At 48.5% G+C, this 15,821-nt stretch overlaps 1 protein-coding gene across 1 annotated transcript; it reads left to right on the forward strand.

The window, feature by feature from the left end:
• The first annotated feature begins 12,281 nt into the window (after window positions 1-12,281).
• LOC123141134 (pentatricopeptide repeat-containing protein At1g06580) lies at window positions 12,282-14,519 on the forward strand. The gene is made up of 2 exons (XM_044560357.1): window positions 12,282-12,959; window positions 13,067-14,519. The coding sequence occupies exon 2, from the start codon at window positions 13,182-13,184 to the stop codon at window positions 13,824-13,826; it is 645 nt and encodes a 214-aa protein (XP_044416292.1). The 5' UTR covers window positions 12,282-12,959; window positions 13,067-13,181; the 3' UTR covers window positions 13,827-14,519.
• Window positions 14,520-15,821: the final 1,302 nt, after the last annotated feature.

The raw sequence follows: 15,821 nt of genomic DNA on the forward strand, positions 1-15,821 counted from the left end.
ACTTCCTCATTGCAGTGCAGGGACGAGCGAAAACATCTGCATCCTAGTCCGGAATACACTTTCCTCCAGTTCATCCATGGACCGAGGACAAGCTGGCACGGCTGCATGGAGGTTTTTGGGACAGGTGCGCGGACAAGAGGCATTGTGGTCTGCTTATTTCTGCAAATAGCGGCGCCTAAATTTAGTGGAATGCACAAGACTTTCAGCTGGTCAGTACACTGCATGGTTCAGTTCAACATTCCAGCTGAGAACACAATTATAATTGGTTATTCTGGAATGAGAGAACCTAACCCTGGATGGTGGCAATAAGAAAAAACCAGAGTGAACTCCAGGAAATTTAAGCCTGCCGGGAGGCCCTTTGCTCAGAGAAGCCTTGCTTGTCTTTTCCTGATTTGTAAACCTTCTCACAACTTTGTCTTTTGCTATTAACTACTATATGTTTGTTATGTTCTATGAATCATTGAGATGTATAAAATTTCTTAACTTATGCTTTTCAAGTTTTTTATGAAGCCGAGTTTAATGTGAGTGTTCCACATGAACGCTGGACTAGCGTGTGAACGTTTGGAATTTACATTGTGGCCTCAGTTAACTGCATGAACCACTGTAACAAGATACATGGTTCCTTATATGTCAGACAACAGATTGTTGATTGTTAGCTGGTCGATAGCCTAGTGTAGAAGCGAGCTGAGCCAATGTGCCGTGTTTTGCACAACTGCTTACAAGTGGGGTAGCACCAACAGCGTTTACAAGTACTTATGTATACGTCGGCGCACAGTTCTCGAACGAGTACTCTATTTCATCAAAACACACACTGCTCGTATGATAAAACTAGTGAGGACGCTTCTATTTCGGCAACAATTACGATGATTCACGGGCACACAAAAGTAGCAGCAGTTCCCATAGACAGATTCAAACAGAGTACAAGCCCCAGAGGGCTCGATAACAGGCAAGGTTCGGATAATTAGACAGAATCCAAACTACTATTAAACAATAGCTGGGGCAAGGGCTCCTGCAGTGCCACGGGGGGCTGTAACCTCAAATGGGGCGTTGACCATCTCAGTAGTGGTCGTGAGCGTATCTGGGGTCGGCTCGGTGGCTGCCTCCATCTTCTTGGAGCTCTCTGTCGCGTGGGGATCAGCCTCCCGCGTCTGCTCCAATATCGGCAGATCTTTGCCTGGTTCTCCTTGGTCCATCATGAAACTGACGAATGCTAGGAGACCACTAAAAAGAAAACACAATCACAATGACAATGAAACAAAAAAGAGAGTGAGGATCGGTTACTGCTTTGCAAAAGTTCTTTTTTTCTCTCTGAACGAAAATATACCAACATCACGGATCCTCTTACCTTTCCTTCGTTGGGAGATAAGAACAGTGGCACATGCGAGTGTTGCCTTTCTTGAAGACGATGAGGGAGAAGGGGATTCGGCGAAGAGTGAAATGATGGTTGCTTCGTCTGTCAAACTTAGACTGCGGGGAGGTGGGGTTTTGTGATACGACGGCTCGTTATTGCCACGCTACGACCGGGGTGACTCTCCGCTTGCATACTGCCTTCTAATTTGGTGGATGGCATTTTGGCCCGCGCGCTGCATGGCCCGCATGTCAGTGAACAAAAGTATAACGACATTCAGTAGGGGGAGACGTTTCGATGACCTAGGAGGAGCCAGAAGCGGTATTGTATCCACTGTACTAGTAGTAATTGTTTTTCTGGGTAGCTATAGAGTGTCTCCACTGTACTAGTAGTAATTGTTTCTCTAGGCCCAAGACAAAACAGCCCATCCACCCTAGTAAATACTAAAATCAATTCAAAAGTCCATATATTTACTGAATGAGAGGCGCTACCCACACCCAGCACACCGCCCCCCCCCCCCAAAAAAAACCTGGGTGTTCTTCTTCCTCCTCACTCCCACCCACCTCACGTCAGCTCGCTCCACTCGTACCCCCAAATTCCTCACCTCACTCCTACAGAAAACCCCAGCTCCCCTTCTTCCTCACTACTACAGAAAACCCCAGCTCCCCTTCTTCTTCACTCGCACTACAACTAGGCTCGTCGTTCATTACTCTTCTCAAATCCGTGAGCGCGACGCGACGCCCTCGAGGAAAATGAAGTCGGCTGACCCCAGTGCCAAGAAGATGAGGCTCCCGCCAGCGGCGACGCCTGTTGTAGATCCCGCACCCGGCAACGCGGGGAGAAGCGGCGCCCCCGCCCCCACCGGATCCCAGGAACCCGTAGAATCTCGGGTGGACCGCATCAGCGATATCCCGGACGCCGTCCTTTGGGAGATCATCTCGCTTCTCCCCACCAAGGATTGCTGCCGCACCCAAGTCCTCTCAATTCGGTGGCGCCCTCTATGGCGCGCCATGCCCCTTAATCTCGACTGTCGTCAGCTATCTCTCTTCAATGATTTTGAAATCCCCAGAGCCATCATCTCCTCCCACCAGGGCTCCGTTTAAAGCCTCTACATCCCGTCATGCTACCTGAGCAAGCATACCATGCCCTGCACGGTGGACGCCTGGCTGAAATCCCCTGAATTCACAGAACTACAGCTGCTTGAGTTCTACTATTCCCCTGGAAATCACCTACCAGATACCGAACGCCATCTACCTATGCCCTCAGCACTGATGTCCTTCTCGCGGTTTTCCTCCTCTCTCCACACCGCCACCTTTGCGCTGTGCGACCTACCAGACAATCTGGTACTAAACCTTCGACTCCCATTTCTCAAGAAACTTTCACTTGTGCGGGTTCGTATATCGGAGGCCTCATTGCACAACATCATCCACTCCAGTTGCCCTGCCCTGGAGTGCTTGGTGCTTGTTTTCACAGTTAGAATCGGTTGTCTCCAAATAAAGTCGCCTAACCTTGTAAGAATTGGAATATGTTTTGACGGAAGGCAGCTCATCATCCAAGATGCCCCTTCACTTCAAAGGTTGATCCTTGATTCAGTTATTCACCGTTCCAAATAACCGTCCTCTCTGCGCCTAAACTAGAGACCTTGGCTGTAATACATGATCTCTGTGCTCATTTCAATATGGTGTTTGGCTCCACAGTTCTTCAGGTACTTTACATTATCATCTACACTTGTAACCATAAGCCGCATTTTAAATTTCTGCGCATAAGTTATATGTCATCTTGGAGTACACATTTTGTACTAATATTATGTTTTATGCTCAATGAAGAGTTTCTCCATGGATGGCCTATCAATGGTGCTGGATTCTGTCAAGATCTTATATATCCAAATGAATAGTTTTGATCTGAACAAGATTATTGGCTTGCTGCAATGCTTTCCATGTCTGGAGAAGTTGTATATAAAGGTGATAATTTCACGCACATTGGAAGCCCGCATATAGTGTACTAGAATTAACCGTTCAGCTGTTGTTTTTTCTACACTCTTTTTTTAGACCTTAACTGTTTTCAATCTTCATGTCTATTTAGGCAACAGGACGGGGTAAGAAAGTTATAACCAATCGGTGGATTCGTAAGCATCGGGATTTTCTCACTTCTCATGAGATTCGATTGAAGACAATGACACTAGAACGATATGTAGCCAACCGTGCAAACACTAGATTTGTCACATTCTTCCTGCTGAATGCGAGGTTACTATTGTCCATCAGGCTTAAGTTTATCAGCAGCATGGTTTGGACGGATGGGTATGTGGAAGAGCAAAAAAAGGAGTTTCAGGTGGGCAAAAGAGCTTCTGAACATGCCGGGCTTCTATTTACAACATATTGTGGTCATAATCCAGTAAATTTTACGACCCAGGATGTTCATTCTATGGACCTGACCGATCCATTTGACTGTGACTGCCAAAAACAGTGTTGGAGTTAGATGTTGTTGCCCTTTTCAACCTGGGTTTTTCTGTAAACCTGATGAACAATTAACCCTCATGCTTTTGTACAGTTTGTAAGCTGGAGTTAGATGTTCTTGCCCTTTTCAACTCGGCTGTGACTGTCATATTTTCTTTGAAGCAAGGCAAATGGCTTGCCAGTCGTTTAATTTAGAGTGAAATATTGTAACAACTAACAAATCCCAACCAGTTATTTATACTAGTTTTAGCGACGGATCAGAGTAACAACGGGGCTGTGCGGGGGCTGTGGCCCGTCTAGCCAGGGTTTTATTTATGTTTACCACATCAGGAGCCCAGTTGTGTTTTTTTCTTGCTCAAAATGGCTAGCCCAGTTCTATTTTTTTTAAAGAAATACCCAAACGAGGCCTACTTGCTTTATCAGCCCTGCTGGGCTGCAAATCTTTCAAGACGAGGAGAGTTTCATTCGGTTTGCCCAGAAATGGGCTGTACATTTTTAAAACACATCAAACCGGGAATTAGTTTCAATTTTTTTCATTACAAGATTTTAAATTCCATTGATTTTTATGCGTGGACAATTATTTGGATTTTATATTTATATAAATTATTTTTCAAAATAGTTTGAATGTGAATCGATATTTCGGGATTAAAAACAGTTAACCGCACCGAAATATGCAGAAAATTCGTATACTTTTTACCCGTGGCCACAATATGGGGCGTAATGCTAAAAAAAAGAAGATAGGCTCAAAAAAATTCTTAAGAATTAGCAAATGGGCTATACATTATTAGAAATAATGCACACGAGAGCAATGACTGTTGGATGTCCATCCAACGGCTGTCGTGCTTCTTCAATCTCTGCTTTTCCTGCTCCAGCCGCTCAAACAAGCGCAGGCGGGACTGCCTGCTCCCTCCTCCCGTGGCCGACTATGCTACCGCGCAGGCCTCACCGCCCCACCATACTCCCATCGCTGGCCTAGCCATCCCTCTACTCACCCACACCTGCTTTTATTCTCCGGGGACGGCAGACGAACCAGTAAACTCTCGTACTCCTCCGCGTGGGAAACAACTGCCAAGTCTTCCCTGGCTCCGTGTCGTTCCTTTCCTAGGCCTCGCCGTCGTCCACCGCCCTGGTGCTCTCGGCGCGGCCTGGTCAACGTGGTCAATGAACGACATCCATCAGAAGTGGACTATACATCGAGAGGCTGACAACTGGGTCCACGGCCGCACGCAAGGAAATGCCTCCTTATTACGTGCAAAATAATGATTCCTTCACCTGACAGCTAGGACCCACGGGAAGGGCTTCTGTATTTCGTGAAAAAAAACGTTCCCCTCGCTGACAGGTCGGACCCACCAGCTATATCTTCGCATGCAAGGAAGTGCCTCCTTATGACGCACAAAAAAATGAATACCCCCTTGCTAGCTGGGACCCACCATGGTGGGTGGCTGACTTGTGGGCCTACTAAGTTGACGGGGATAGAGGGCTTTGTCAACTTAGTCAATATGAACGATTCTAGCTCCAGTGACCGCACGATGTCCATCCAACGGCCATAGTGCTTCTTCAACCTCTGGTCTTCTTGCTCCAGCCGCCCAAAGCAGCGCCGGTCGTGCCGCCTGCTCCTGCCTCCCGTGGCCGGCTGTGCTGCCGCGGAGGCCTCACCGCCCCCATACTACTCCCACCGCTGACCAGGCCATCCTTCTACTCACCCACACCCCCTGTTATTCTACGGTGACGGCAGCCTCACACCGCAGCCGAACCAGTGAACCCTCGTACTCCTCTCCGCGTGGGCATCCACTGCCGCGTCTTCCCCAGCTCCGCGTCGTCCCCTTCCTAGGCCTCGCCGTCGTCCACCACCTTGGTGCTCTCGGGTGGCGTGGTCAATGTGGTCAACGACCGACTTCCATCAGAAGAGTACGGTACGTGGAGAGGCTGACAGCTGGGTCCACGGCCACAGCCCAGTTTTTTTGTGATTTGCCACGTAAGTCGCTTTGTCAGGCCTATTGGGCTGGAAATCTTTCAAGACGAGGAGAGCTTCATTCGGCTGGCCGAGAAAATGGCCTATCAGTAATGAGAAATGGGCTGTACATTTTTAAAACACATCAAACCGGCAATTAGTTTCAAATTTCTTTTTTTTCATTTCAAGATTTTAAATTGCATTGATTTTGATGTGTGGACAATTTGTTGGATTTTATACTGATATACATTTATTTTTAAAATCAGTTTGAATGTGACTCGAAATTTCAGGATTAAAAACAGTTCGGACCACACTGAAATATGCAAACTTTCGTATAATTTTTTAACCGTGGCCACAATATGGGCTGTAATGCTAACAAAAAGAATATGGTCTCCAAAAAAAACCTTAAGAATTAGCAAATGGGATGTAAATTATTAGAAGTAATGGCAGATGGGTTGTATGATGTTTTCCACAGATTTGAGGCTTTCCTAAAAAAAGGGTTGACGCACAAGTAGTGACTGTTGGATGTCCATCCAACAGCCGTCGTGCTTCTTCAATCTCTGCTCTTCCTGTTCCAGCCGCTCAAACAAGCGCCGGCGGGACTACCTGCTCCCTCCTCCCCGCGGCCGGCTGTGCTACCGCGCAGGCCTCACCGGCCCACCGTACTCCCATCGCTGGCCTAGCCATCCCTCTACTCACCCACACACCTGCTGTTATTCTCCGGCGATGGCAGACGAATCAGTAAACCCTCGTACAGTTGTACTCCGCTCCGCGTGGGAAACAACTGCCGAGTCTTCCCTGGCTCCATGTCGTTCCCTTCCTAGGCCTCGCCGTTGTCCACCGCCCTGGTGCTCTCGGCGCGGCCTGGTCAACGTGGTCAACGACCGACATGCATCTGAAGTGGACTGTACGTGGAGAGGCTGACAGCTGGGTCCACGGCCGCATGCAAGGAAATGCCTCCTTATTACGCGTAAAATAATGATTCCTCCACCTGACATCTGGGACCCACCGAAAGGGCCTCTGTATTTTGCAAAAAAATGTTACCTCCGCTGACAGCTTGGACCCACCAGCTATATCTTCGCACGCAAGGAAGTGCCTCCTTATTACGCACAAAAAAATGAATACTCCCCCTGCTAGCTGGGACCCAGTACAGTGGCAGGCTGACTTGTGAGCCTACTAAGTTGACGGGGACGGAGGGCGTTGTCAACTTAGTCAATATGCACGATTCTACCTCCAGTGACTGTACGGTGTCCATCCAACGGCCGTAGTGCTTCTTCAACCTTTAGTCTTCTTGCTCCAACCGCCCAAAGCAGCGCCGGTCGTGCCTCGTGCTCCTGCCTCCCGTGGCCGGCTGCGATGCGGCGGAGGCCTCACCGCCCCCTACTACTCCCACCGCTGGCCAGGCCATCCCTCTACTCACCCACACCCCCTGTTCTTCTGCGGCGATGGCAGCCTCACACCGCAGCGAACCAGTGAACCCTCATACTCCTCTACGCGTGGGCATCCACTGCCGCATCTTCCCCGGCTCCGCGTCGTCCCCTTCCTAGGCCTCGCCGTCGTCCACCGCCCTGGTGCTCTCGGCGCGGCGTGGTCAACATGGTCAAGGAACGGCTTCCATCGGACGTGGACTGTACGTGGAGAGGCTGACAGCTGGGTCCACGGCCGCAGCAAGGAAGTGCCTCCTTATTACGCGCAAAATAATTATTCCTTCACCTGACAGCGGGGACCCACCGGACGGGCCACCGTATTTCGCAAAAAAACCGTTTCCCCCTGACTGCTGGGACCCACCAGCTACATCTTCGCACGCAAGGAAGTGCGTCCGGGCAAAAAAAAAGATTCACCCCCCTAACTGCTGGGACCCACCAGCTACATCTTCGCAGGCAAGGAAGTGCGTGACAGTCGGGACCCACCTGGTCGAAGCGTACATAGCGTTGTCATTCTGGTCGCGAACGTGTACGTACATACTGGTCGATGTAGAGGCGCGCACGTGTCGTAGTAGAGGCACGCACGTAGCATGTACACGTACGTACAACGGCCGGTGTGCAAGAAAGAAAATACGGCCACGTACGTACATACGGGCAGGGTCTCGAACACCTACTCGCGCATACGTACGGCCAGGGCTCGTGTACATGGCTGGCTCGGAACGGAGAAACAGCGTCATCGCCGTGTTCATCGGGAGGGCTTGGACGGATCAGCCGATGGAAACGAGGCCTGGCGTACCGCAGAATGGAGGAAACGGCCTTGTGTTCGACCGGCCATGTTCGAAACGGGATCCTGTTCATCAGGAGGGGTCTGGCGTACCGCAAAACGGAGGAAACGGACCTCCTACGGTCGAAACGGGGGTCAGGAGGGGTGTGGCGTACCGCAAAACGGAGGAAACGGACTTGTGTTGGAGCGCTACGGTCGAAACGGGGGTCCTGTTCATCGGGAGGGGTGTGGCATACCGCAAAACGGGACTCCACGGGATACTGTTCATCTCCACCGTCGACCCCCTCTAGCCTCCACGGGCTACTGTTCATCCACCGTCGACCTCCTCCAGCCTCCACCTGCGACTGTTCATCCACGGGCTCCTGTTCATCCAGCCTCCACCGCGCGCTACTCCACCGGCTACTGTTCAACCAGCCCTCTCCACGGGCTCCTGTTCAACCACCCCTCCACGGGCTACTGTTCATCCAGCCCTCCATCGTCTACTGTTCATCCTGCCCTCCACGGGGTGGTCCTGTTCATCCTGCCCTCCACGGGGTCCTGTTCATCCAGCCCCAACCGGCTCGAACGTTCGGGGTCCTGTTCATCCACCCCCACCGGGAACTGTTCATCCAAACCCCCCAGCAACGCTCACTGTTCATCCAGAGGCAACGCCACGGGGTCCTGTTCATCCATGCCCACCGGGAACTGTTCATCCAAACCCCCCAGCAACGCTCACTGTTCATCCAGAGGCAGCATTAATCGGCTTCAGTTAGCAGCAGTAGTGAAGGAATCGCTCGATCGGGTTCTGTTAACAGCCATCGATCGATCGCTCAGGTTCAGTAACGCGTAGCCTGCAGTGCAATCGCTCGGGTTCAGTTAGAGCCCAACGCCTCACTCGGGTTCAGTTAGAGCCTAACGCCTCGCACCCGCGCGCATGTGTGTACGAGAGAAACGCGCATTGCTCGGCCCCGACCACCCACCGTAACCGGGAACACCCCGATATTTTCCTCGCCCTCGCTTCTACCACGGTTTTTTCCGTCATGGACGGCCCAAAGAATGTCATGCAGCTGCGTCTCCGGCCCGCCCAGGACGAAAAGCCCATTTTCTGTCATGATTTTTTGTCATAGAAGTAGGACCCCACCACATCTATGATGATACCGTGTTTTGTCACAATTATTGTCATAGAAGTGTCACAAGTATGACAGAAAAAAAATTCGTTCGGCCCAAAATGTCACGGATGTGTATTTTTTTGTAGTGATAGCTCTCGAACCTGTAGGGTCCGCACGCTTAACGTTCGATGACGATTTGTATTATGAGTTATGTGTTTTGCTGACCGAAGTTTGTTCGGAGTCCCGGATGAGATCACGGACATGACGAGGAGTCTCAAATGGTCGAGAGGTAAAGATTCATATATTGGAAGGTTGTATTCGGACATCGGAATGGTTCCGAGTGATTCGGGTATTTTACCGGAGTACCGAGGGGTTACTGGAACCCCCCAGGGAAGTGTTGGGCCAACATGGGCCTAAGGGAGAGAGAGGAAAGCCCACAGGGGGTGGCCGCGCGCCCCCCTCCTAGGGAGTCCGAATAGGACAAGGAGGAGGGGCGGCGCCCCCCTTCCATTTCCCTCTCCCTCTCCTTCCTATTCCCTCCGGTGGAGAAAGGAAAAGGGGGGCGAATCCTACTTGGACTAGGAGTCCAAGTAGGACTCCCCCCATAGGCGCGCCCCTCTTGGCCGCCTGCCTCTCTCCCCCTCCTTTATATATGTGGGCAGGGGCACCCCAAAGGCACACCAATAGTTCTCTTAGCCGTGTGCGGTGCCCCCCTCCACAGTTTACTCCTCCGGTCATAGCGTCGTAGTGCTTAGGCGAAGCCCTGCGCGGATCACATCACCATCACCATCACCACGCCGTCGTGCTGACGGAACTCTCCCTCGACCCTCTACTAGATCAAGAGTTCGAGGGACGTCATCGAGTTGAACGTGTGCTGAACACGGAGGTGCCGTACGTTCGGTACTTGGATCGGTTGGATCGTGAAGACGTTCGACTACATCAACCGCGTTAATCTAACGCTTCAGCTTTCAGTCTACGAGGGTACGTGGACACAGTCTCCCCCTCTCATTGCTATGCATCTCCTAGATAGATCTTGCGTGATCATAGGAAATTTTTTGAAGTTGCATGCTACGTTCCCCAACAGGATTATGGGTCATCATAATGTGTGTGAAATGGTTGCTATCTCAACTTGGTATCTATGATGGGAAAGACGGAAAATGATGCACAAGGAGACAACTCAGAATACGTATCACATCTCTATGGGATACCATCTCTTAAGGCAAACTTTGTTACTCCCTCATCTCCAAAGGCCTCTACGAAATGGGGCAGCTGGTCTTACCCTCCAGTGGGCTTTGTGAAACTAAATGTTGATGCTTCTTTTGACCATTACTTCTTAGGGGCATGATGGCGGTAGTCCTTAGAGACGATAAAGGTAGATTTTCCGCTGGATGGGGGGGATCGACTACTGTGCGGATGCCTTGATGGCAGAAGCCTTGGCCCTCAAATTCGATATATAGTTGGCGCAAAGGTTGGAATGTAATCGCCTTATTATTAACTCGGACAATTTGGAGGTGAGTGATACCATGAAGGATGGAGGACGGTCTGCAGGTGCGGCGGAGGCAATTTTCGATGATTGTTTTTCATTATGCTTGTGATTTCATTATTACTAGGTTAGAACATTGTAATAGAGAAGCAAATAAAGTTGCTCACAAGCTCGCTAGATTACCTAGATTTTCATTGACTTCTAATTGGTTTGAGGAATCCTTAAATGAAAATGAAACGATCCTCATAAACGATGTATTGGTTATTTCTAATGGATAAAGTTTCTGGTTTTATTTCAAAAAATATCAATAGTATGATAAATATTATTGAATTGCTACCATATGTAGAGCGTTCAAATGAAATTTTTTGTATTTTTATTTTTCATGATTGATGCTATTGAATGCCACGGTTTGCAGAGAAATATTATGAGGTCACGAAGAACAATTCCGGGTCCTCATCCACAACCAATATCAAGACAACGACCACCCATGGCTCTTATTTTAATCTCTCATCTATTGAAATGAAAAGAAAGGCAAGACAATCTGAGATTTAAGGCTATTTCCAGGAAGAAATCTGGATAAAGAGATTCCAATGGGGTGGTGATTTGTTAGAGGATTTTTATGAAGGGTGAGATAAATCTGACGCCATAATGGGGGAGATTTTGATGCAGGAGACAATTTTCTTGGGGTTGTTTATTTGTTCATGTCTTCAACGACTGCGGGAGTGAGACCGGCTGAGCCCGGTTAATTTACACGGGCTAATGATTTGGCTCACTAATCACTACAACCAACGGATGTGATTAATAATGAACTCTTACATCTTGTGGAATAAGAAGAGGTAAGATGCATGGACTATCTTAAATCTTTTTTGCCCCAAAGGAATATTCCATCCCCGTCATTGACAAGATCCATCGAAGGCATGGACCTTTTGACAGACAGAAATTGTGCTATTTCTGGAGAGCTCAAATGCAAGGTTCATGTGACAATGCATTCGCTAACACTTGCTGCTACTTTTAGTCAACTATTCGTTGTAAATTATGGGATCTCTTCACCTAGGGTTATTAGTTCTGCTCTGCCAGAAAGAGTAGAAACTTCTACATTAGCAGAAACAAGTTAACAACACTAGTGAGTTATCCCTAAACATTTGGTTGATTGCTTGTTCAGTCCAGCCAGCTGTGAAGTGGATGGACAAGACTATGTGGATGAGACAATGTGGGTGATCAGATTGCTGTGTGTGTGTGCGTGTGCGTGCTTAGATCTTCCTTGAAGTGTGTGCGCACGTGTGTCATCATGCGTGTAAAACCAATCATCGTGTCTTTTTGGGTCTTTACATAAAGCACAAATGCTTTTGTGGAAATGAGATCAAGAAGTTTTATTGACTCGGAAGGCAAAAACATGTTTAGTATGTCAGCCATGTGTTAAAACTTAGGACTAGAGCATAAGTTAAGAGGTAAAACCAATGCAAATGAATAATCCACCAACCTTCTTTAAATGTGTAGAAAATGACTTCTCTTCTCCTTCTACATATACAACCCCTTGCATCTTCACCTGAGTAGATAAGATATACATTGATCACATTCACATACTAGCACACTCGTCCACAGTTTAGCATATACCAGTTTATTATGATATAATGCAAGCACATGAGACGGGATAGTATTCGAAACCGAAATGGTTGATGTCAAGATATAGAAATAGGAGTCATCAGGAGAGAAGCAACCTAGAGGTGTTTGAAGTGCATTCATCGAGACAGTCTATTGTCACGGGTTGCCACATTGTCTAGGTCGTCCTTAACTACGTCATTTAAAAAATGTGGTTATTCGTCAGCTTTTTTGATAGGAGAGGCATTCACTGACTTGCCCTCCTCGGAGGTCCATCGCTTGTTGCATCCTATATCTTTAGCTAGCAGCAGTAGGTACATGGAGAATTGTCATGCGGTTCCGGCCAAGAGACCGCTCCACTCATGTGTGATAATAATGCACCCCGCGTAATGTCGGTATACCCACATGTGTCTATCAAAAAGAAGGTCGAGAAACTGCATCTTTTGCGTGAACACAACATAAGACACGCAGGGGCAAGACATAACTGACTTTTGACCACTTTTGCATGTCCTACGCATGAGGATGGTTGGTTTCCTCATGTGTTTTCTCTGTTACTTCGACCACTCCCCACTCTGGCCACCTGCCAGCCAAACACGCCATCGCTGCCCCTGCTTCCTCCATGTACCATCTTCTTCTGAGCGCCAGCTTCGCTCCACCTCCACGCCATCCACCGACGGGGTCGCCGGCCACCACCGCGAAGGGCACCGATAGGACGAAACCTGTGTTGTGCCCCCACCACTGCATACTCCCCACCCTCCCCGTCTCCAGCATTGTTGCAAGAAGGGAACCCCATGGCCTGCGACCAGGAGAGTGCAAACTGCATGATTCGGTGAGCCCAATCTTGGATTTCTGTTATGAATGTTCGATTGTTCGGTTGAAAGCCAAATAATTTAGAGGATCATCACCTAAGCAAAGTGCTGACTGGTTTGATTACAGATTTACAGGAAGTTCAGTTCAGTTCGAAGTTGGGTTGAGTGTCTGACCTCCGTCCCTCATCCACCCTCCCACATTCTCCGCTGCAGGATGGAACAAGACCTCCTGATCTGCGGCAATGCCACGCGCCCGACCGGGCTCCTCCTCCAGCTCCGTCTCCTCACGCGCCGACCAGCTGCTAAATAAACTCAAGGATCATCTGGGCCCTAGGACGCTCCAGCCGGAGCGCGCACACCAACTGTTCGACAAATTGCTGCGCCAAACCGTTCCGGTATCAGCGTTCGCACTCAATGGCTTATTTGCCGTCCTTGCGCGTGCACTGCCCTCCGCTGCCTGCACCGATGGCCCTGCTCTAGCCATTGCTCTCTTCAACCGAATGAACCGAGAGGGCCACCAGGTAATAGCGCCCACCAATCACGCCTACAACATACTAATTGACTGCTGCTGCCGCTCGCGCTTCCCGGGCCTAGGGCCTGCCTTCTTTGGCCGCCTCCTCAAGACAGGCATCAAGGCGAACATCATCACCTTCCACAGCCTATTCAAGTGCCAGTGTGACATCAAGCAGATGGAGGAGGCCCTCAACAGGCTGCTCTACAGGATACCTGAGCTGCCTGATAGCATCTCCTACTCAATAATTATTAAGAGCTTATGTGACAATGGGAGGAGCCAATGTGCACTTGACCTGCTCCGGATGAAGGCGAAAAAGGGAGCTGACCACTACCCTGAAGTGGTGGCATACAACAGGGAGGAGCCAATGGCTTAATTAACGAGGGTGAACTAAGCAAAGCATGCTCTCTATTCCATGAAATGATGCAGCAGGGGGGTCGTGCCTAATGTGGTGACGTATAGCTCCATTATCGATGCATTGTGGAAAGCAGGAGCAATGGACAAGGCAGAGGTGGTCCTTCGACAAATGGTTGGTAATGGTGTTCGACCGGATATTTTCACATATACTAGCCTGATCCATGGATATTCCATTTCGGGCCAGTTTGAAGAGGTCGTTAGGTTGTTGGAAAAAATGAGAAGTCAAGGTGTCAAACCAACTGTTTTTACTTGCAACACAGTCATGGACTACCTTTGCAAGCATGGAAGAATCAAAGAAGCTGCAGAATTTTTTTATTCCATGGCTGAGAAGGGTCATAAACCTAATACAGTCTCATACGCTATTATGCTTCATGGGTACGCTAAAGAAGGATCCCTTGTTGATATGACTAATCTCTGTGAGCTGATGGCTGGAGATGGTATCATACCCAACATCTGTATTTTCAACATATTGATTAGTGCATATGCTAAGTGTGGAATTATGGATGTGGCTATGCTTTTCTTCGAAGACATGTTGAAGCAGGGAGTGAACCCTGATGAAGTCACGTATTTAGCTATGATAGCTGGGTATTGCAGTATGGGCAGTATAGTATTAGTAAGTCTGACGTGTGCTAAGATTTCAGAATATAACAGAAGTTAGGAGGTGAAGTTGGTGCAAATGAATAATACACCAACCTTCTCTAAATGTGTAGAAAATGATTTCTCTTCTCCTCCTACATATACAACCACTTCCATCTTCACTCGAGCATATAATATATACATGATCACATCCACATACTAGTGCACTAGTCCAAACTTTGCACTTTCCTTCATTCTAGTAACATTGCAGTATAACGTAAGCACGTGAGCTGGGATAGTGTTCAAAACCGAAATGGTTGATATAAAGGTGTAGGAATAGGAGACATCAGGAAAGAAGCAGCCTACTCTCGTCTCTCGACATGTCTGATCAATGTGGCATCAGTGAAGACTTTCTGAATGACCCCATTGGTTGTGCCGTCCTTAACCTGTACGGCTGCAGTATATAGTTTTTCATGAGCTTGATTGATCATGCTAGCGAAATGGCGAGGAGGCAGATCACGGACCCGCTTCCCTCAAAGGCGCACTACCTACAACTGCACCAGAAAAGTGGCAAAGCGTTGACGAATTGCACCATCATCACGACCCTGTGGTCCTTTCTGCAATTGCCGACGCATCAAGGTCTGCGGTCGAGCAGCCTTAGCCTTCGCCCAAGCTCTCTCCTCGCCATGGATAAGTCGGCTCGCATCATCGAGTAGCGCAAGCATGTGCAAGCGTGTTCGTCTCAGCAGGCAGGAATCGGGAACAATTGTGCTGGGAGAGTAATAGCCTTATATTGGTTGAAGTGTTGTAACACGAATTTGAACTCTATAATCTTCTTAATTAATGAATGAAGCAAATTTTTAGCCTCCAATTCAAAAGAAAAAAAAGGCTAACACTGCCACTACTTTTCGCCAATTCTTCGTTCTAACTCACGGGATCTCGGGTCTGTCATATAGAGTTATGGTTCTGCATCATTGCCAAGCTCCCTCTAGATTAATAATTTAATAACATACGTGAATTATCCCTAAGCATCGAGCCCATTGCTTGTTCAGAATGCTTATGTTTATGTAACTTAGGATGCAATCAGTGAAGAGGAAGGACAAGACTATGTGCATCTGTCGGATGCAGAGGCTAGGGGTGATCCTCCTTCTCCAAAAAAGTGAAGAGGAAGGACAAGACTATGTTGGAGAAGGCAATGCGTGTGAGAAACCTACTTTAGACATGTTTGATGTGCATTCATTAATACTGCCTATTGTCACCGGTTACCCCATTGTCTAGGCTGTCCTTCACCACGAACATATGGGTATCCACGATCTTCTTAACAATGCCGAGGAGGAGAGCCATATCAGCGCATCTCCAATAACATCCTTATAATTTG

This window comes from Triticum aestivum, chromosome 6D (genome assembly GCF_018294505.1).
Source record: "Triticum aestivum cultivar Chinese Spring chromosome 6D, IWGSC CS RefSeq v2.1, whole genome shotgun sequence".
Taxonomy (NCBI): domain Eukaryota; kingdom Viridiplantae; phylum Streptophyta; class Magnoliopsida; order Poales; family Poaceae; genus Triticum; species Triticum aestivum.

Bases quoted from the DNA above. Each gene is read 5' to 3' on its own strand.
- LOC123141134 (XM_044560357.1), top strand. From the start codon at position 13,182: ATGCCACGCGCCCGACCGGGCTCCTCCTCCAGCTCCGTCTCCTCACGC.